Source organism: Amphiura filiformis, chromosome 2, assembly GCF_039555335.1.
Source record: "Amphiura filiformis chromosome 2, Afil_fr2py, whole genome shotgun sequence".
In the NCBI taxonomy this organism is placed as follows: Eukaryota; Metazoa; Echinodermata; class Ophiuroidea; order Amphilepidida; family Amphiuridae; genus Amphiura; species Amphiura filiformis.
The window spans coordinates 11,175,734-11,199,316 of record NC_092629.1 but is presented as its reverse complement, the minus strand read 5'-3'; the positions used below and the strand labels follow the sequence as shown (position 1 = coordinate 11,199,316).

At 37.8% G+C, this 23,583-nt stretch overlaps 1 protein-coding gene across 1 annotated transcript in view; it reads right to left on the bottom strand.

Annotated features, from left to right (window-relative positions):
* Window positions 1–5,233: 5,233 nt before the first annotated feature.
* LOC140145878 (cyclin-G-associated kinase-like) overlaps window positions 5,234–23,583 on the bottom strand; it is a 53,375-nt gene continuing 35,025 nt past the window's right edge. The window contains 6 exon segments of the mRNA XM_072167575.1: window positions 5,234–13,274; window positions 15,820–15,948; window positions 17,780–17,925; window positions 18,270–18,569; window positions 20,629–20,788; window positions 21,988–23,207. Of these exon segments, the coding sequence (XP_072023676.1) occupies window positions 13,125–13,274; window positions 15,820–15,948; window positions 17,780–17,925; window positions 18,270–18,569; window positions 20,629–20,788; window positions 21,988–23,207 (2,105 nt within the window). The 3' untranslated portion in view covers window positions 5,234–13,124.

The following is a 23,583-nucleotide window of genomic DNA, read 5'->3' as shown; positions in this document are numbered from 1 at the left end:
TACACTCTCAAAACGCTAGTTAAAAATGTATTGGTTTAAGGGTTGACTAAGTATTGCTGGTCGAATGGTCGGGCATCCAATAAGATCGGATTTTCATTGTCAAAATCAATATTATTGAAAAATAGCACCTACAAATCACACACTTTGGAAATTTGCTTAATTTATTGTTGTTAATGAGTTATGTACGTTTTACAAAGGTGATGTGGTTTCAGCCCACAAAGCTCAAGAACCACAGGACATACAAAAGTATATCTGTGATATTTGAATCCAGTACAGGCTCCCTATATGAAATCAAATGATCAATGCAATTTTTCCCAAACCTCACTACCAATCGCAGGATGATGCGAACGACCAAATCGCAATAGTTGAGAATAGTTACTAACCTTAAGGGCTTGGATAGCAACGTGTGCACAGTATTTTGTCTGGGACGTGAGAGCACATCAGACATATGGAATTGCATTCTGGATACGAGGGATGTCCTGATATCCAATAATTTCTTCTTTTTTAATTCTCGATAAAATACAAATTTTATGGCAAAATTATTAAAAATTGATATTTTGATATTTAACAGTCATCGAAGTAAACTTTATAAATCTAATGATATGTACTTAAAGTGTACGTAACTGGGCGGAAAAGCCGACGATCATTTTAAATTGTTGACCTTTTGTATTGAAGATAAACATTTTCTTCGTCTGTGCCCCAAAAATTTTGTTTTTCTCCCCCCCCCCCTCTCCGACCAAGAAAGCTGGCTACGCCACTGGACCCCACCCATAAGGGCTCGCTCGCTTCGAAAAATCGAAGGTCGGTCACTTAAGGGCTGGGGTATGAACGTTTGGACAGTATTTATTTTGGGACATTAGAGCACATCAGACATATCGAATTGCATTCTGAATTATGAAGAATGTCATTCTGATATGAAATAATTTTGATTTTTGAAATTCGCAATTTAATACACATTTTATGGCAAATCATTAAAATTGATATTTTGATATTTAACAGTACTTGAAGTAAACTTTATAAATCTGATGATTTATACTTAAAGTGTATGTAGGTAGGATGAAAAGCCGACGATCAATTGAAAATTTTGACCTTTCGTATTGAAGATATGGATTTTTTTTCCCAAAACACAAAAAAAAATTAGGTCTTTTTGAGAAAAATCCATATCTTCAATATGAAAGGTCAAAATTTTCAATTGACCGTCGGCTTTTCCTCCTGCTACATACACTTTAAAATATATCATTAGATTTATATAATTTACTTCGAGGACTGTTATATATCAAAAATTTGAAAAATATCAAATTTTTATAATTTGTCATAAAATTTGTATTATATTGTGATTTTAAAAAATGAAAATTATTTGATATCAGAAAGACATGCTTCGTATTCAGAATGCAATTCGATAGGTCTGAGGTGCTCTCATGTCCCACAAAAAATACTGTCGAAACGCAATAAACGCTCATTTTGGATCCCTTAAGGTTAGCAACAATTTTAAACTGTTGAGATTTGGTAGTTCACAGCATCTTTCGAATGGTACTTAAGCTTTGGCAAAAATTGCATTGATCATTTTATAGCGAGAGTGTAGAAGAATTCAAATGTCAGTTATCACAGATATACTTTCGTAGGTCTTGTGGTTCTTGAGTTATGTTATTGAGAGGGCTGAAACAACAACACTTTTGTAAAAACGTAAAACTCACTAACAACAATAAATCACGCAATTTTTCAAAGTATATGATTTGAAGGATGAACTGTTGCAAAACACCAAAGTGTTATTTTTCAATAATAAATTGATTTTTATAATGAAAGTCGATGTTTTGGTTGCTTCGACCAACAATACCTAGTCTACCCTTAAGCAAAAAGTAAACAATGTAATTATACAGGGAGTTTGTTAAAAATTATATGTACTTTTGGTACCCATTCATTAATAGACACAAAGGCGTTCTTTTACGATTTTGTGTCACCCTATTATATTATGTTGTTCCATTTATCCTTAAAAAGTTGAAATAGGGGAAAGTTTGCATAAATGTCCTTGGAATTGAAAAAATAGGGGCATTTCAAAGTACCATTTTGTCCCTGTTTTGGGGTAAGAAAGGGGGTAAATTTTCATGAAAATGTCTTTGTAATTAACTGCGATAAGGGGGTATTTAGAAATTTTGGCAACGGTCATGCGCGTCACCCTCCGCAGGGGAGTGGACCCACCGGGGCAATGACTCAGTGCCAGATGGAGCAGACATCAGTAATGTGGTGGTAGGGCACTGGCTGATATGACCCATATAATTCGGGCATTGTGGTCATGTTATATCTCGCTATGTCCAAGTCTATTGCTGCAAAAGTGTACAGGATTCGATCTCCCATTGATCCTTTACTGAGAAGCAACCATGCAACGCAGATGCGCTCAGCAAATGCACATTTTGAGGATCAGGAGGATCACGGAAGGCTTCAAGGAGTAACAACTTCCCGTGAGAGTCACTTTTGTGAACCTCAAAAAAGCCTTCGATTCCATCAACATGTCCGTCATATTTTCAGTGCTGCGGCATTATGGAATACCAAAGGTTGTGGTCAATCGGCCATTCAGGTGCTCTACAAAGTCTCCAATAGTGCTGTCATGGTAGATGGAAGTATCTCAGAGCCTTTCCAAGTGACAACTGGAGTGCCTCAGCTGGTGATATGTTGGCACCATTCTGTTCATTGTCCTGGTAAAATCCTGGAATTGTTACCTATCCACGTTGGTCAATGAAGTATCCTACTAGGATGATGAATGACCTGGATTTCGATTATGATATTGCCCTGTGGAATCTTCCATAGCCCGGGCCCAGTTACAGCTTACTAAGACTGCAACTACAGCCAATGGCATAGCTTGTGGTTGCGGCGTCCAGGGCTAAGGATTCATAATGACGCCAGTCCAAATTCTTGAAACAATTGCGAGCGGAGCGCGCGAAAATTTGCACAAATAGGTCCTACCGCTAATTAATTTTTGTTATAAGCAGTCAAGTTAGCTCAATCGATAAGGCGTTCGACTATGGTGCGAGAGGTTGCGGGTTCGAACCCTGGCGGTGCCTAGTATGCTCTCGTGAAAAATTGAGTTAGCTTGAAATTCCCCTGGACAAGGAACTCACTGCTAATTGTCTCGTTGTAACCCGTACGAAACTCGGGGAGCTGATCCTGGTTGCGATGGTTATTTGTGGAATGTCTAGGGTGTGCGCTCTTGTAGCAGCAAAGTCCCTGAATTGTTGTTAAATGGTTTATGGAATGATGTGGGGCCGTAGTGGTCAGTGACGACCTGTAAAGTGTGCTGAGGCTTGTGGATCAACGTCTAGGCGTTGTGCCTGTGCGTAGCGCACTATAAATCACTGCGCTTTTTTTTTTATATATTTTTTTATAATAAAGTTGAATATAGGACTTAAATTTACCTTTCAAATGATTTTGTGCTGAAATGCGCACGAAGTGTGCGAAAACATTGCCTTTCATTGCATGAAGGGGGCGCAGAATCTATGCTGAATTGGTCAATTCGGCACCCCTTAAGGGTGGCAAGTTCATTTCCTCCCAGCTACATACACTAAAAGTAGCCTACATATCATTAATGGATTAATTAATTTTACTTCGGGGACTGTTAAATATCGAAAATATAAGAATGTCAATTTTTAATAATTTGCCATAAAATTTCTTTTATATCGCGAATTTTAAAAATCTGAATCATTTGATATCGGGACATTTCTCGTATTCAGAATGCAAATTGATGTGTTCTCATGTCCCACAAAAAACACTGTGCAAATGTTGCTATCCGATCCCTTAATGCAACATTCTTGACAGGAGGCCCCATATTACACATTTTCAAAATCGCTTGAACATGTCATGGCTTAGCTAGGGGGAGGGGGCAAGGAAAGGCGCATTGACTTGGGCGCCGTGGGGGGCACCAAATCGACCAATCCAGTGTCCCTTAGATTGATTATGCGCTGTTGTGAAAGTCAAAATTTGAACGCATTTGAACTTCAATTTTCATTTGAAAGACCGTTTTAAGACCGAATTTCAACTTGATTATAACCAAATTAGTGGTATTTTTGCACATTTTCATGCGATCCGCGTGCAATTACTTTAGGAAGGGGGGATATTGTATCCTAGGCCCCTGGTTGCCACAACCCCTAGCTACAGCTACGTCACTGCAGCTAGTGATGAATATTCAAAAGTAGACATTGGAGAAGATGAAAACATTTCTTTATTAACGTAAGTTCACCCCAACACACAATAAATTTGATCTGCAAGTTATTGGGTATGGCTTCAAATACCAACATTTACTTGGTATTTAGTAAATTAGTGGTATTTTTGCACAATTTCATGCGATCCGCGTGCAATTTCTTTAGGAAGGGGGGATATTGTATCCTTGGCCCCTAGTTGCCACAACCCCTAGCTACAGCTACGTCACTGCAGCTAGTGATGAATTTTTCAAAAGTAAAGACATTGGAGAAGATGAAAACATTTCTTTATTAACGTAAATTCATTGAAACACACAATAAATTTGATCTGCATTATTGGTTTAGGTATTCAAAGCCATACCCAAGTTATTGGGAATGGCTTTGAATACCAACATTTGATTTGCTCTGCACTATGCACACCCTTGATTAGGAACACCCGATCTACTTTCGACCCCGGACACCCAAAGTGGCGCCACTGTGATGCAATCCCCCCAGTCATATGCACGGTTTGACTTAGGGGGGAGGAGGGTGCATCACAGTGGTGTAACTTTTGGTCAGGGTGCCCAGGGCTGAAAGTAGATGTCCCAGATGCCCCTGACCAAGGGTGGTCATAGCGCAGAGCCAATGAAACAATGCGTTATGACTTAGGCAGGCCAGCGAAACACCCATGCCTATAATACTCTTTTTGCCGATGAGTGCTTTGGCACGTTAGGGACCCTGGGCTCAAAACGCAGAAAACTTAACTTTTTTCATCTTCTCTACTTTTTCGTTCCTTCTTTTAGATAGCCAAAAACCACTTCAAGCATCTCGTCCCATTTTTAAGAACCGTTCTGTATTATATAGTGAAAGACATTTAAAGATAATTTTCTACATGTCAAGGTTTACTTTTACTTTCCGTATTTAGTTTTTTAAATGCATGTATGCAGTGGCGTAGCCAGGGGGAAATGGGGCAGCTAGTCAGCTCCCCCCTTTCAGCAGTCTTGCCTGGGATAGCCCATTCTAAACACTATAATAATGACAACACAAGAGACCAACAACAAAAGTACTTAACATTTGTGATATATATTTCAATTTCTTCAAGTTCATAATACTCTTAATAATATACAGACCTCCGTTTCATGTGATCATTTATTGCAATGGAATTAGGTCTTATAGTACAGACTCTAAACATCCAAATTAATATGAAGAATTCAGGAGCAAAATGTGATAATATGTCAATGCTGCCTTGTGATATTGTCTTTTTTTCACTATTTATATAATATTGGATGGCTTTGAGTATGAAACAAGAATTATGTCGATTGGTCACATGAGAGACGGCGATCAATTTCTTTCAGTGCCTGGTCCCCGGGGTCTGGTCCCACGCGTCTCTCACATGACCAATCGACCTAATTCAGTCACCTGATGATGTCCGATGGTTTCGGACGAAACGTTGCGTTAACGAAACGTAAGTTCCAGTATTTGATTTATTTCTGTACTCTTGATTTACCAACTGGATGAATTATCTACACCATGATAACAAGAATTATATTGAATGAGATACAAAAAATATTGCACGAGTCAAAGACAAGTGTAATATTTTTCTATCTAGTGTGATAAATTCGTAAAAATAAGCCATTCAATATTATTATTACTTTTATCAGACTGGCTTGGTAAAATTAATTAAGCGTAATGCCAATTAGCGAAATGCACACGTGCGCACATCATCTGCGCATGCATTCTTTTAAATATGGTAGTCGTCCGCGTACTTCGCAAACACAATACGATATGCGGATTTATTGTATTACTCAGAAGGCTGATATAAATAATAATGTTATTTATTGTGTTATTTTATATTTTTGTGGTCATTTTTTTTTATAATGATCACAAATTTTCAATATACTCACGCTAACTAGTGCCCAATAATTAGCAAATTACAAAGTATCTCGTTGTATAAAATAACAATACCAAACTACACAAAGCAGCCACTGGATATATCGCATTTCGCACCTGAACTTTTCATATCGGCCTATAACTAATTACAACAAAATCACTAGGGGTTACTTTCATTAGGGGGTGGTCATAGAATATTAACATTCAACATGACAGGTGTGCTGGTTAATGCATGTAACCAAGCATCATCTGTGTTAAAAAAAAACCTCTCCATTCAAAATGAGAGACTTTTAGTGCCAATGAATATATAGAGCCTTTTACTCCTGACATCCACAGGTCAACTTGTGAAACATTAAATCACTATTTGGGGTGGGTGGCTTCAATAAGAACCGTAGTCACTCTGGCAATCCTCGGTTTCAGTAAAAGTCGGCAGCATCACATCCCTATCCAAACCAAAGTTAAGAAACACTCCTTGGTTAGCCCTCGGGCTAAATATATAGAATAGCGGAAACACAGGATTGCCATAAGTCACTGGGCTAGAACCTGACTATGCTGTGTTACTGGTAAGGGCACACTGTAATGACAACTTTCCCATAGGTCAATATAAACAAAGTGTTATCCTATTACAAATTGGGAACAAAACAAATCAAAAATTTTACAATATCATTATTATATATTATATAATATAATTCATTTCACATATGTTCTATGACGATTCCAATTATTTCAACAAAAGTTTGGTATTACACTATATATTCAAAATTAAAAATCTAACAAAATACATGCTCTTATAGAGTCACAGGTGCAAAACTGCTTTTTTATCAGCAGTCATGAGTAAGTTATATCAATAAGCAGTGGCAGCATTATGGAGTTGGGTGGGGAAACCCTGCCCCACCTCAACTCCCCCCCCCCAAGCATAAAATCACTGAAATTACATTTTCTTGAGCAAAAAATGCAAAAAATTTACGCATTTTTTTTCTTTGTTCCGTCAATTTTAATCCCACCTCACCCGGAATTCACCACCCTTGATAAATGCCACCACTGTCAAACAAATGATATCAACTTTCAGCCTAGTCCAAAACAAACAAGTAATGGGAGGGGGGGGTTATCCTAATGTATGAACATTTCCAAGAGGGAAGGGGAACATACAAAAGTCTAAAAACAAAGATGAGTTACTATTTGATAAAATCTACTAAACTTTCCGATAATTATGCTCGAACACAAATACTCAAACAAAGCTACAAGAAACTACATAAAACTTGATACCAGGATACAAAGATATTAAAAAAATATTATAGTTTGATCAGCTCGTAATCGGCGGAAATTATAACATGGCGGAATAATATCAATACATTTTATTTGAGAATTGCCTTGTGACATTTCGCCAGAAGCATTGCAAATTAAATTGAAGTCCTATACTTTGTCTACTTTATTTAACACGCACAAATATAGACCAGAAAGGTCAACTATATTGACTCTTAGGAAAAAAAAAAAATAATTGTTTGTTTGTCCTCCACAGCTTTGAAAGAGGATGTGGGGGCGGGCAGATTTTTTTTTTTTTTTTTAATTTTTTTTTCGGATTTGGAGTATTTCTGGACCTTGCTAGAGCTAAATGCTACAATCATTCATGGTGACTTAAAAAAAACAACATTTTGCTTCTTTAATATGCAGTTAAAGTTATAATTTGTGTTTATGTCATAGTCTTTTAATGATTTGGTGGACTTTTTTAAAATTTTCAACCATGAAAGAGGTCCAGAGATACTCCAAATCTGGAAAAAAAATTGAATTTTACTTATTTTTATAAAAAAAAAAATTGAAAAAAAAAAATATTGGTCAGGCCTTCATCTGAGGAGCGGGCGGTGGAGGACAAACAAACAACATTTTTTTTTTGGCCTTATCGTGGGTCTACCACTGATTATGAGCTGATCAAACTATAACTAATATTATGCAATTTTGCAATTTTGAGGGGTTAGTGCAAGATAGTCCCATCTGCAAATAGCTACCCTATAGACATTTGACAATTTCTGCATTCTATAATGTAGATAGCCTAAAATGTGACACCTGGCAGCTATTGCAGATTGCCCTTCTTGTACTATCCCCTTTATTTGAATAATATTAAGACATAGTACTGGGATTGGAGCTAGAATTATGAACAGATTTAGATACAAATAATACATTTACATGTCCAGTCTTCACCCTACAAAAGGTTACCCAAGGTATTGTATTCATTCCATAAGCCGCTCATAAGCGCCCACCACATTACTAATCCTGATTCTCATTATTATGTTCAGGATCCAATTACACTTGACCCTCTATCATTATGTGCAAGATCCAACTGTAGGATCCAACACAGAACAATCTACGCATACAATCCATATTTTGGGCCATTTTTTACAGCTGCAATTATGTAACAATATAAAAAATAAGCATGGTAAGCATAAATACAGTAATGTGAATGGTGACCCAGACGTGTTGATAATTTTCTTCTCTTCCACACAGTCAGTGGTGGAGCCAGGGGTGGGCATGTGGGGGGGATCAGTTCCCCCAAGTCAGAACTCTTGCCCCCCCCCCAGTTTCCCCCAGTAAAAACCCCAAATTGGGAAATTGTCAAATTTTGAGCAAATTCACTTAGCCCCCCAGAAGGAATTCCTGGCGCCGCCACTGCACACAGTACACCCCTGTCAAAAAAATAAGAATTCAAGTACCCTCAGCAAACTTTGGCAATATCATGTGGCCAACTGCATTCCATGGCCCATAATCATGCTTGGCAAATTCATTTCACTTCATTTACAAAATAAAAACACAAAATTAAAAACTGTCAAATTAAAAGTGGTATGTTTGACACTCAGTGCACTCAACAGGTATGTGCAATTCCTAATATGACATGAACATTATTGTGGTATATGACAATAATTTAAGTCCCATTCAGTGAAAAGAGGAGGTAATGATGAATCCAATGGACAAGGAGTCGAGGACCTCATTAGCTGAATCAGAATACCCTCAAATTCACTCAAATTGTGCTGTTGAAATGGACAAATGTGCCCATCCACCACAAACTGGTCGTAAAGTCGGCATTTTCCAATTTGAGATACAGTCAAAAACAGTATATGGATTTCTATGCAAAATATATTAGGAATTCAACCTTTGTTGAACCATAACTTCACTTCCAGATGTCCGTTGAAGCTGGTTGATGTGTCATTTTAAAGCTGAAAGTGCATTCTTTCAAAATCTGCAATAAACAGAAAATGATCTAGAGCCGACTTTACTACCATTTCGTGGTGGATGGTCACAAATGTGAAGAGACTCTGATAAGGTGACGAAAAAAAATCCTTGTACTATGAGCGGACAGAACTTTCAAGTAGATTCGGTCTGTCAGGCTTTTTTTTTGTGCAAAATGACCTCAAAAATAGACAAAATCTGAAATATGCAAAAAAATAATTGTTCCTGATGTTTTTGAATTTTGTGTCGGCGTTCATTTGTACAGAAAAAATTTTGTTTCCCAAATTTGGGAAAATCTGGGTCGCTCAAGCATGTATGTAGAACAGGGTTTTCTTTTTTCATCACCTAAAGACAAGATCGGATATCAAAGATAGGATACAAGTATTACACAAGGACTGTGAATTTCAAAATGAACCACCTTTTCAGGTTTCACACCCCATTTGAAATTCATACTCCTTGTGTGGAAGATTAAGGTCATGTCATCCATAGGGGCTGTGCATTTCAACTGGAATGGCCCATTGTAACCTACAATTACTGCAGTCTTATTATAATCGGGCTCATGTATGCACACACAGGTGACAAAAAATTATATATATTCATAATTTAACTTGACAGCATCAAATTGGCAAATCCATAAAAAAATGAATGAAAATTGTCTGCTAAATTTCAAGATCAAAAGTAACCATTTAACAGTAAGGGTAACTATGGTAACAGGATTCTAAACAGGTTTACTTTTACTTTAAAATACAATCTTTGTTTACAAATCATACATGGCACCAAAATATACATATCAAGTTATACAAACAGGCTTATCCATTTAAAGTCTGCACTCCCTCTGGGCATGATTTTGGAAACATCTGACAAGGGGGAGTATCAAATGAATCTCATACACCCTCTGAGAAAGATTCAAATTCAATCTTCCACAGAGGGAGGACAAGTTTTAAAACAGAGTTGGTTAATGTGCCAATTCTGTTTAAAACTTCTTACTCCTCAACGGAAGATATTTCCAAAATCTTCCACAGAAAAAGTGTGCACTTCAAATGGATCAACCCAATACCATCACTTCTCTGTGGTACTACCACTATTTGGTCATTCTTGTATTAATGAAATGATAGTACTGTTAAGTACCAACATAATCAATGGTTAACATTATTTGCATAGGTTCTCCAATGGTTCATTTCTATCTATACCATTTTTCACTCTGTGGCAGTGACGTTAGTACACGTTTCATTGGGCACAGCCTCAAAGCACTGGTGTACACACGCACACGCTTAAAGACACCGCATAAATGCGTTGACGTCACTGCCACATCATGGTGAAAAATGGTATATACATCTATCACTGGATGTACTATATATCTAATTCACTAAAGGACAGACCAAGTCTAAAACAATCATTTCTATTACAATTAACCTCTAATAATTTTGTTTTATTGTGATTTTCAAAATGTCTTGGACATTAAGAAACACAATTTGGGTCATTGTTGTTACATTTCAGCATTTATTTAAAAATCACACACATAATTATACACTAATTCTATAAATTATATGCACACCTGACTTAATACTATTATGCAGGTTTAATTTAAGGGTTCATTATGAACTTAGCTTTGGACTAAATACTTTGCATGCTGGCCATATAGGTCTTCTACATTAAAAGTTCAAGTGCTGACTGAGACAGTTACTCAAAATATCAAGAACTATCTCAAGAACCACTGAACCAATACTAGGCTTGTTTGTACTAATTGTAAAGCATTTCTCATATCGATTCCTAATATGGTCATTACAATATACAATACTGAAATTTTTGAATTTTGTTTAAGAAAATTCCAATTTCTATTCCAATTCTCGTGATTCACAATACAATGCGCCGCCATCGGTTACTCTTGCTAGTCCATTTTTGACCTCAAGGGTCGACATCGCCTTCCTAGCCACCATTGGATTTTTACGCGAGTGTGATAATACAATCGTAATAATGCTGAAAACAGCTCCACAAAGGATTCCGTGTGATCAATAGATGTACTACAATTATTGTAAACTGCTGTTTAGTGTTCATTCGTGTGTAACATAATTATATTGACATTTAAACACACATTGACATGTTCCTGTGTTGTATTCGTATTATGCGGGATTCGGATGTCGACATTTTCCCATGATGCACTGCGTCTTTTGGCCTTTCCCCAGCTACCGCTGGTGGCGCATAGTATTGTGAATCGACCGAATTGAAATTCGTATGGAAGACATGACCTTAATCTCCCACATTTCAAATAAATGTACCTATTTAGGTAAAGCCATTTAAAATTCACACTTGTCTTCCATAGGGTGTATGGATTTCAACTGGAATAGCCTATTTATAAAGGCCTCTCCAGAAACTGGAGAACCATCACAAAATTTAGCTAAAGTCTTCCACAGATGGAGTATGAGTTTCAAATAGAATATATAATAACTTCCTTTGGAAATACTTGTGGAAGATACGGGCAAAGCCATAAACAGGGGTAGTATGAGTTTCAAAATAATCCTAGATAATTCCATTTGAAAAACGTACTCCCTCTGTGGAAGACTTTTCTTACATTTCCAACATGGTGTATGTGGCCGTATGTCAGATTTCAAGAGCCCAATTCACCGATCTCAGGGTCATCTCAAAACGAGGTTCTACCTGCAAAGTGTGTGCTGTGTGTGCGTACGCCTGTCAAACGCATGCTTTAAATACTGTGTACGTGTTGCAGAAGCCTTCTGGCACGTTGCTAGAAAAGCACAAGAAACAAAAAAGCACAATTTGCGCATGCGTGTGCAGGGAGAACCTCGTTTTGGAAGCAAGATGGCGGATCCATGCAAAGCCTTAATGTAATCTTTGCAATGACTATAATTTCATGCTTTCAATTCATACAAACTTCCATTGCAGAAATGGGACATAAAACTAAAACACATACAACAAGATATAGGGTTTCCAAAAAAATGGCATTAAGATATCATATGAACTTCAATGCCGCATTATTAAATTTAAAATATTTTGTTTGTTTGTGTGTGGGGGTGTATGCGTATATATGTGAGGATTACATACATTCAGTACTGGCATTATAATACTTTAGGCTTAACATTCCTAACCTGTACAATATTCAAACTATACATAATTTTTTTCATTCCAGCACATGTCATGCGGTACTTGTGACAGGGGGGCAACCTCGGGATGGATGGGTTGAGGGCTATTTTTAAATTTAAACAGTTGGTATTCATCAAAGGGGGAAACCTTGGGAGGGAGGGATTGAGCTAATTTTAGTCCTATTTAGACTAAAAACCAACCAGCTGCCCTGTTTTTATACTGTTAAGTGTTAAATGGAATGATACAAAAACAATGTATAATCTTTTTTTTTCCTGGAATGATCATTTTTGTAGCATATAAACACAGAATTAGCACAACTTTAGTATACATTCATTCAGTGGAATAGCTTTTCTGTTAGAGAATCCCAGTAATGGTACTTATAGCATATTTCTTTTAAGAAGGAATGTCTTAAAATAGATTCCATTTTCTTCTATATACACACTACCTGAACATTTTTTTTTCAAGGATTAACAATAATATGTATGACTGCCGGCACCATGGCATAACCAGTGATTAGGCTGGGTTTCTCGTTTCCCTTGATCATGTCATATATACACAAATGACAGCATCGGGATCTTAAACATGCTCATCTATCAAGGCAAAGTTCTTTTACCCCAATATTTGAATACAGTCATCAGATGACTTTTCTATGCAGTGGGCACAAAAATTCATACTCCACAACTCAAGATCAAATTTTGTGCCATAACTGTGTCATGGGGATGACATCACTCTGGTCCATAGTGCAGGTTATTAGAAGAGCGGCTTGGCTCCAGAGTCCTCAAATTCAGACATCGCGTCGTTGAGTTCCATAAAGATGAGCTTGGCCATTGATTCGTTTTCAGTGCCTGTGTGCTTATCAGGGTAGACCGATAGACATGCTTTCCTGTAAAACTTCTTCACCTGAAAAAGAAAATTAACAAGTTGACTAGAAGAGCGGCTTGGCTCCCGATTCCTCAAAGTCGGACATGGCGTCGTTGAGTTCCATGAAGATGAGTTTGGATATGGATTCGTTTTCAGTGCCTGTGTGCTTGTCGGGATGTACTGATAGACACGCTCTCTTGTAGAACTTCTTCACCTGAAAGAGACAAATTAATACAGATGAGATAATAATTAGTAATGCCCAATGTAATTTGACATTAAGCTGTTCCAGTTGTAATCCATACTCCCCCTGTAGAAGACATGACCTTAATATCCCAAACAGAGGGTGTAGATTTACAATGGAGTCACCCATTGCATTCAGGTATAACCCCATTTGAAATTCCCACAAGGTCATGTCTTCCATAGGGGGTGTAAGGATTTTAACTGTAATACAGGGGTGTGAGTGACCACAGATAAAAAAAAAAGTCTGACATTTGGAAAGCTCCTATACTTCTGTACAGAGGATGTGCATAAAAAGAGATAAAAATCAAGATCAAAAAATATGAATTCAGATTTTAACCTGAACTCTCACACCACTTCTACAGCATACTGACAGTGGCATATATAGTGACTGGGCAGGCCCTGGCCTCCAGTACCAACAGTCCGTCGGTGCATCACAACCCAATGGTACATCTTGTAACATATAAGGCTGTCAATATTAAACATTTATATGTCTGGAAGCCATTTAAATGCTTAGAAAAATTGAAACAAACAGCCTTAGCCACATGCCAGTTAAAGAGTTCTTGATGACTGCAAGATGCATTGATAATATACAAGTAGTCACATACATGTAGTCACAAGGCCAATGATGTGAAATTGCTTTTTATTTTCAAGTTCCTGAAACTGGATGAATTTGATTTGGTGTCAACATTGTTGGACCATCGATACATTTGCAATTTGGTGCCCAATTCCAACCCCCTCCCCGCCAACATAAAAAGCTGGCTATACCGCTGCATACTATGGATTCAGAAAGTTGAAATATATGTTGCCATGGCCTTGTTTTGTAATGCTGAGCTATATCATAGTAGTTAATTAGTTAGTTAATAGCCTTTCTGAACAGCTTTAAGCATTAACTTTGCCCATCCCAGGTGCTTCCTGATGTTGATACCCCAAAGTTCCGAGCATACATGGTTGCAAGGTTCTGAAATTTCTTATGTCCATTTTCGTATATGTTTTTTTATCGTTTAGCTCCTTCTTTGTGCATATATCTCACTTTCATTCTTACCAAATTTGAAACAAATTAATGATAAGATATAAATAACCGATTAACAAATAGCATAAAACTGAACAGCCTTTCCCAGATTATATTACAATAGACCTTTTCAAATCAAAGTTTTCCAAAGGCAGCTGCTGCTTGTTTTGGATGACCCCAGTTTATAATTCTGGGTCATTAACGCTAACACAAATGCAAATGTTTAACCTGAACACAAGTCTGCATGAAAGACACAATCAGCATGGGGTAAGAGATATTTTGTGAGAGATATTGATGTTTAATTCAATTTTTCCACATCTAAAGTGCCGAAAAATGATGAAAATTTATTGAGGTGTTAGTTCAATATGTTAGGAAAGTATTTTACCTGATGACCCAATGTTGACATTGGCTATTAAGCTGTATTTTATTAGATATAAAGGGTACAGCGATTCATGAGATTTCCTGTCCGCCAATTTTACCCCTTAGTTTATTAAATCAATACTGCTCACTGCACCTGGTTTTCTTAACTTTTCCGATCATTATTTGAAATGGTCTATTCAGACCACAAAGCGAGGTCGCATTTTATGTATAATGTTAATGAGCAAATTTAAGCATACGACCAAAATGATATCTTATACCCAACCCCATGGCAGATTCCCTTGAGGAGTGTGAGTTTCGCATTCCAAAGATAGGCCAACATGTCTCAAAAATAATGTCTGATGTCATGTTTCAAGTCATTTTCATCATCAAGATGCCCAAAAGTATTTTCTTTGTAATTTCCCATCACCTTTTCACGATTAACGCTAGCGATGTGTGCTTTGTATTTCAATGTTCATTTCCCCTGTTAGTTGAAGCTATATACAGCAAAACCCAAGCCAAATAATATTACCAGTGCTTTCGATAAAATTGCAGAATTTCAAAGCATTTTTATATGCTGGCAACAAATTCATACTCACAAATGCACTGCAGAGGATGTAAATCTAAATTGGCAGCCTCCATAAACAAACATGACATTGATATGTAGCTGATGAACAGACTAAACTTTAGTGTGGTTATTTCTTAAGTTGAATTTATACTTGATCGCTATAACAGAAATTGCAAGCTTATGCGGTGCGCAAAATCACAATCGTTTATGCACTGAGCATCTGTACGATTCATTTTAATACAAAAGTGATGGAGTATAAATTCAGCTTTACAAAATGACTCATTTACATAGTGAAAAAAATGTACTGTTACTTTGGAAGATATTGCACAAAATTATCAGAATGCTCCTATACCTACTGTAGTTAAGAAATCCTAAACATTTCCTCCAATATGATTTCACCTAAGTATTACCTGATCTGGCTGTGTTAACTGATGCAGTCCAATTGGTTTCCACCTCTTCTCTCCCTCCCATAATACAGTATGAAGTGTTGATATCAATGCACGGATGTTGCATTGCTTGCCCTGCGTCCATTCCTGGATCTACAACAGAAAAAAAAAAAAGAAAATAGATTTTGGTAAGGATTGCCTTAAGCCAGTTCAGAGGTGAGCATGACTAGCATTGTTTCCACTCAAAATATTGAGACAAATAAAGCTGACACACAAGAAGAATGGCATGAGTCCCATAAAGGAAATCCCAAGGCTTCATTTAATCAGCTTTAGACTCGAACCGCAACACCTATATGGAAATATAATTGCAATTATTGGCTTCCTTGACTCACTTCCTATAAGATCAATGTATTAATATTAAGAACAACTAGTAATGTTATATTACACATTATGCAAACTCCCATTAATTCTTGGTCTCCAAAGGACAACAAAAAAGGATGTTACTGGCATGTGTAATAAATCCCATGCTATTGCCTAGGCATAACTACAACAGGGATGGAGTGTACATCAAAGTGGATAAGCCATCACTCAATAAGGACAGGCATAGGTTTCTATACTATGATCAGCTGGTAATAGGCGACAATTATTCGTTTTTTGTCACTGCACGAGTCAATAAAGTTCCAACTTATGCCCGCAAAGTTCCAACTTACGCCAGCGTAAATTCACAAATACGCATGTCAGTTGCGTAATACCTAAAGCGCAGTTCGCGTAGGTGTTGTGCCTAGCTATGTGTATGCCATTCTATATCAATAAAATTTCCGTATTTATATAGCGACCTTACCACATATCAAAGAGTGTTCAAATCGCTATAATTTAGCTGCCATGGTGAATCATCACAATCAGATCACATCAACTAGGCATTGTGCAGCTGGAATAGCGCAAACCTATCCGCACTTAGATTGTAACATATCCACCATTTATCTGTGCAGCTACCCAAATTCCATTGGTTGAAGGAAGTTTTTGATAACCAAACAACTAATCACCGATTTTTTGAAAGCAGGAGGAGATCCCGGAGAAAACTTATGTGAGCAAGCATGGAATCGGGATAAACCAAGTGCACATGAGTCCTTGGGCCGTGTTGGGGCTTGAACCCGGGACCTCAGTGGTGCAAAGCGAGGGAACTACCGCTGCGCTACCTCGCCCTCCCGATGTACAAGGTTACGAGTCCGTCCTATGAGCTGATCAGAGTATAGGAGCCTTACAGATTGTGATCTACTCTGAGGTCATGGCCTGATGATATAGATCACTCTTGCTGATGAAAAGATGAAAGATGGGAGTACAATCTGAATATTATTAGGTCGGAATAATATTTTTTTATCTGGAGTGACATGTAGCGTGTATGTAACTTGCATTGAAACCCCACATTAGGCCTTGCCGTCTATATTTTAATGGCGAGTGGTCAATCACTCGCTAGCATGATGTTAGGTAGTCTAGATTTTAATGGCGAGTGGTCAATCACTCGCTAGCATGATGCTAGGCAAGTGCAGGGTTGTCACTACACTCGACAAGGCCGTCCGGCACTCACAAAAAAAAAGCTAGTAATATGTAGTCGTTGAATCATTCTTTAGGTCTGAAAGATCATTCATACGATTATGAAATACTAACGGACTGTTAATCCTCTTTCATTTTCAGGATATATTGGGTGATCATGATCTGAGATGACTATTAAGTTATATTCGTATCAGATCATGATGATCCGCAGTAAGCAATATTTAGTGTCTAAATAACCCTAACCCTAGAAATTGAGTTTAGGCGAGTGGTGGCGAGTGGTGGCGAGCGAGTGGTGGCGAGCAAGAGCAAACACTCGTCTAAAACGGCAAGGCATGGCACATCAATTCTTTACAAATCAAAAACAAATCTGGGTCCATCAGGCGTTGTTTTGCCTTAGAGCTTGCTCTTTTTTCATACAAAGTTCACTGCATACCTTAAGTACTTCAGGATCCATCTCTTTCACCAGTTCTTCTTTCTTCATTTCATTAATTGTTCTCTGATCTTTCTTGCTGCTACTGAAGCCTTGGGAGGAGAGTAAGTCTTCAAAGTCTGCTCCTTTGGCTGAGGATTGTCCGACACCTGTAATTATTCAAATCATTTCTTTTTTACTGTAAAACTACATTTCTTTGGGAAAAGGAGTATCAGTCATTTGATAAATAAAGCAGAACATCTTAATATTCATATTTTTGGAATAAGCATAGGTGCGCTAAATGGACCAAATAAATGGCAAATGTGAAAACAATCTGATAAAAACAAATTTACAAATATTCACCAAACATCAAAATTTTACTTTCATTACCAGTTAGCAATAACTAAAGGATTAGGATTTAGCTATGTTTCATTTTTTTGCACAATCAGGATAAAATTTTTTGATTACAAAAATTTACTGGTGTATTTTTCTGGAATCAGGAGTATTCATTTACCGGATGACATATACATTGGTGCCCTCTTCCCCCTCTCGCCTCTCGATCCAATAACGCTAGCACCGCTAAAGTTTGCTGCAAAATAATTAGGCTGGCTCTGCTGTGCGGGTTTCTGTGGTGGAGGCGTGGCTTGTCTTGTCTGATGTTGAGGCGACGCTGATGGGCTGCTGTATACATTAGGGCGCTGTGGGGTCTCTTTAGGCTGCCATGAGCCAAAGTTCTGTTGCGGAGCACCTTTGGAGGACTTATTGGGTACGTTGCCAGTTGATTTGCTGGCCGGTAGATTGTTGCCAAAGCTCCCTGTGGTGCAAGAACAAAATAAAGAGGAATTATGCTGGCTACTATACTTGTCATTTAAATTATGCACAGCTTAAAGCCATATTGTAACATTTCCATAAGAAAGAGAATTGTATTTTTTCCCACTAAATGTTAGTTTCAAATATGAGTCGGGTTAATTCTTATGTCACAACTGCTCTACTTACTGTGTTATGAACATTGTGTACGCATTCAACTAATATTTCCATCGTAATAATAAACTGTCTTGTTCACACGGTTTATTCAAAAACTATAGCACTTGAAGTCTTGATTATTGCAGGGCATGTTAGGTTACTATACCTTACAATTGTGTACAAACCAGAATTTTGAAAAATATTGAGGGGGTCCTCCTCAGCAAATGTTAAAATATGGCTTTAACATGAATAAACAATCAAAAAGAAAACTTACAAAAGACTTGCTAGCAGAACATACACATCACACAGACACACTACATGTGTTAAGGTCCGTTCATACTACCACCGCATTTGCGATGCGTTCTTTGCGATGCCGATATATCAATTACTTTTTGTTGCAACTCGTCGCATTTCCAAGTTAAAATGTATTTAACTTTATTGCGATATTGCAATGCTGTAGTTTGCAGTACGATGCAGTGCAGCAACGCACCGCATCTCAAAGCAACGCATCGCAAATGCGGTAGTATGAACAGACCTTTAGGCCCCATTAATTTTAAAGTTCCTGTAGGCACTATTAAATTTGTGCAATTGTCAACAAAAATATTTTTTTATTTTTTTTAGAACTTTTTACCATTAATTAAGGCAGTGATTGTCAACAGAAAAAAATATTGTATGCTTAAGGGCTGGGGTATGAACGTTTGGACAGTATTTATTTTGGGACATTAGAGCACATCAGACATATCGAATTGCATTCTGAATACGAAGAAAGTTATTCTGATATCAAATAATTTTGAATTTTTGAAATTCGCAATTTAATACACATTTTATGGCAAATCATTAAAAATTGATATTTTTGATATTTAACAGTACTTGAAGTAAACTTTATAAATCTGATGATTTATACTTAAAGTGTATGTAGGTGGGTTGAAAAGCCGACGATCAATTGAAAATTTTGACCTTTCAGTATTGAAGATATGGATTTTTTTTCCCAAAACACCAAAAAAAGTCTTTTGGAAAAAAATCCATAACTTCAATATGAAAGATCAAAATTTTCAATTGACCGTCGGCTTTTCCTCCCTGCTACATACACTTTAAGAATATATCATTAGATTTATATAATTTACTTCGAGGACTGTTATATATCAAAAATTGGAAAAATATCAAATTTTTATAATTTGTCATAAAATTTGTATTATATTGTGATTTTCAAAAATGAAAATTATTTGATATCAGAAAGACATGCTTCAGTATTCAGAATACAATTCGATAGGTCTGAGGTGCTCTCATGTGCCACAAAAAATACTGTTGAAACGCAATAAACGCTCATTTTAGATCCCTTAAATTGCCAATTTTGAGAAACTTTCAGACAAATTTCCAACTGCCATAATGAGGACGAGCACTTTTCACTCATGAAATGATACTATCAATAGACGTGTCCTATACCCATAAGGAGATCAGCTCAAAATACAATTTTTACACTATTTACAGCCTCTTGCCCCTAACAGTAACCCCTGCACATCCCTGTGTCCATTGTTTCAATTAAAATATCATAGGTGATATGATCCAGCAAAATGAGTCGGATGTCGATAATGTTGATTTTGAGATAGAGCCAATAATAGTATTCAACTTCCTTGTATTGCTTTGTTCTGAGCAACACTAAAATGACCACATCTCTGGAACCGTAAGTCTTATTATGATTGGGTTTTCAGCAAAATAAAGCTCTGAGAATGGCTCATGTAATGTAATTGAATTTTGATTTGATCGACATCAGACTCATTTAGCTTGATCGCAACACACATGAATGTCCTCATTTGGAAATGCTGCTTACAAACACACACACCCCCACACACGTTACCGCCTGAAACAGTAACTAATTGAAATTAAAAAAAACACTGAAGGACAATACTTACCAAAATCAGCAAATGGATCCTTGACACCACCTCCCGATCCACCCATTCCTCCCATGGGTTTGTGCTGGGGTGTGCTCTGGGGTGTATGCTGGGGAGTTGTTTGAGGACTAATATGGGGTGAACCACCACCCCAAGCAGCTAAATTGGGACCACTTTGACTCTGTTTATATAAAAAACAACAACAAAAAAGTTAAACTTGGATTAAACTATTGTATTGTTGCTAAATAAGACCCGTCTCAAATATTGTCAATTTCTAAATTATTTGTACGCTCCGTATCTGTCCGTATTGTATGGTCTCCAGGCAACACCGTCTTCAGAGAGCGTTTGTTGCTATAGGAAATGCTGGCGTAATTACAAGAATCACTTTCTAGTAACATGGATACCAGCATTTCCAGCTAAATTGATATGGAGGCAACCTTAAAGCCATAATGTACGATTTCCATCAAATTTGGATTTACTTTTTTGGTTCTTTACTTTAAATGCCAAAATAATAGTAATAACTGTCAGGAAAGGCTTCTGAGCCGAAATACCAAGTTAAAGTTGAAGAAACCGCACTAGCTATTCTTTAACGTACCTCCTCCCCATTAATGCATTTAAAACGCAAACTTGAAATTCCTTCAGCAAATTATGCTGTGGGAGCTTTACGGAATAAATGCCAAAAATAACACTACTTAGAGGTTATAAATGCAAGTTATGCTGCAGGAGCATTAAAAGTTGAAGGAATTTCAAATAATCACACTAAACCACTAGTTAGCTCAGATCAATTCAGTTACGGAATAAAACCAGACACATGATAATGAAAATGCCATTAATTATCAAGTAATTGATTTTCTTCATTTTCGGGTGTCGACTGCAGATTTTGTTTTCAAAAATTAAAAAATTCAGAAATGAAAATTTTCTTGACCATATTTGGAAGTAGAATAAAAATGCATCAAAATGAGTACAAACAAGCCTAGTATTGGTTCAGGGGTTCTTGAGATAGCGCTTGATACTTTGAAAAAATATCGCAAAACTTGGGATTTTTACATTGAAGCCTATGGCCAACACGCAGCTTTCAATGGACTATATTCCTATATGCCATTTAAAATTCACACGACCCCTGTGAAGATTTTGGAAATACCTTCTACATGGGGAGTATGTTTTTCAAATGTAATTAGTCAGGGTTAATCATTTTTAAACCTATACTCCCCCTGTATTATGGCTTGCATACATCTTCCACAACTGGAGTGAGTATTTCAAATGGAAGTTACCCAATTGTCTATTCTGTTCAAAACTTATATTCTTTCTGTGGAAGACTTTAGCCTAATCTTCCACAGGGGTAGTTTGATTTTAAATGGAATAGCCCAATGCAGGACTCACCTGTTTGAGTGTTACTGGCACCCCGCCACCAAACCCGCCAAAATCTCCCAAGAGATTATCCTGACTATGAGACTGCTTTGCCATGCCTTCAAGATTTGGAGCTGCTAAATGTGACGGCGATGATTTTGCACCTGACGAAGATCCACCAAAAGGATCAAAGAGATCGTCCGTCGTGGACGATGCACCACTTGGCTTTGGTCTTGCACGTACAGGAGAAGGCGATCTATTTGGTGGTTTACTGCTGAGAAAAGGATCAAATCCTCCCTTCTGTTGTTGTTGCTGACCACCTGATGATCCTGAGAATGGATCAAAAAGATCGTCAGCACCACCACCACCCATTCCAATCGTAAAATCGACTTTTTTCTCGGGTTGAGTTGCACCATTTTCTTTGGCTACTGGTTTTGCTTGTTTTGAACCGAATGGATCAAACAGATCCTCAGAGTTCTGCTGAGGAGGTTTCTGTTGTTGCGGCTTCTCTACCGGTGACGGACTTGGCGTTCGCGCTCTCTGCTGGAATGGATCAAAGAGATCATTGCCAAAGCCGCCGCCACCTCCGCTAGCATTGGAAGATAGTGCAGCATTGACAGAGTCTGTACCGGACAACAAATCAAAGTTGGTAGGTGGTGGAGCACCTGTGTCCATCAAGTTCTCTCCGGAGGATTGTTTCTGTCTGTTATTCAACAAATCAACACCATCAGTATTAGTATCGCCAAAATTGGCTTCAAACAACCCACTGTCCTGATTCGCTGCCGACGCCTGCTCGTTAGGAGCGCCAAAATTTGACGCAAAGAAATCAACCTCTTCTTGTTTCTCTCCTTGCGTGGCATTACCATTATGAGCTGGTGCTGCTGCTTGTGGTTTGGATCTTTCTGCCCAAAATGAACCAAACTCATCGTCGTCATCCTCATCGTTATCCAGCAGCGTTTCTCCTTCGACGGTTCCTTTGGCTGCTTCCTTCGCCGCTTTCTCCTCCTCCCAGTCCAAAGTCGAGAAGAAACTCCCTTCTGCCGCTTTCTCTGGCTCTTTACGAGCTGGCTGCTGTTGGGTTGGTGGCTGCCCTGGTCGGGTTGGAGGCTCCCCTGGTCGGGTCGGCGGCTGATTTGGTCTCGGTGGTGGCGCCTTGTTGTTAGTCTCTGGTTCCGAGGATATTCCTTGTTTCACAGCTGTTGTAGCATGCTTGCCTTTGGCTTGTTTCTGTGCGGACTTCTTATCCATGGGTCCTGTAATGAAAATTTTGTATTAAAATGAAAAAATCAATTAGGATTCATTTTAGAAGGAGTATGTGCTCGCTGTCTGTCAGCATTGTAAACTAGGAGGGACTTAGTGTAAACCGTGAGGGCTTAGCGTAAACTGAGCGGGGCTCAGTGTAAAATAGGAGGGGCTTAGCGTAAACTGGGAGGGGCTTAGTCAACTATCGGCAGATCGTGTGACCAGCCAATCAGGAGGAACTGAATAATTACGCTCCAGATGCTTTAAAAAAGAATGTACATTGTGTAAAAAGGAACCCTGCTTTTTATTTCATGCAATAGAAATGGTTACAGATTGATAGTCAGACCCCCACATACCAATGTTCCTTCAGTTTTGATAATTATCATT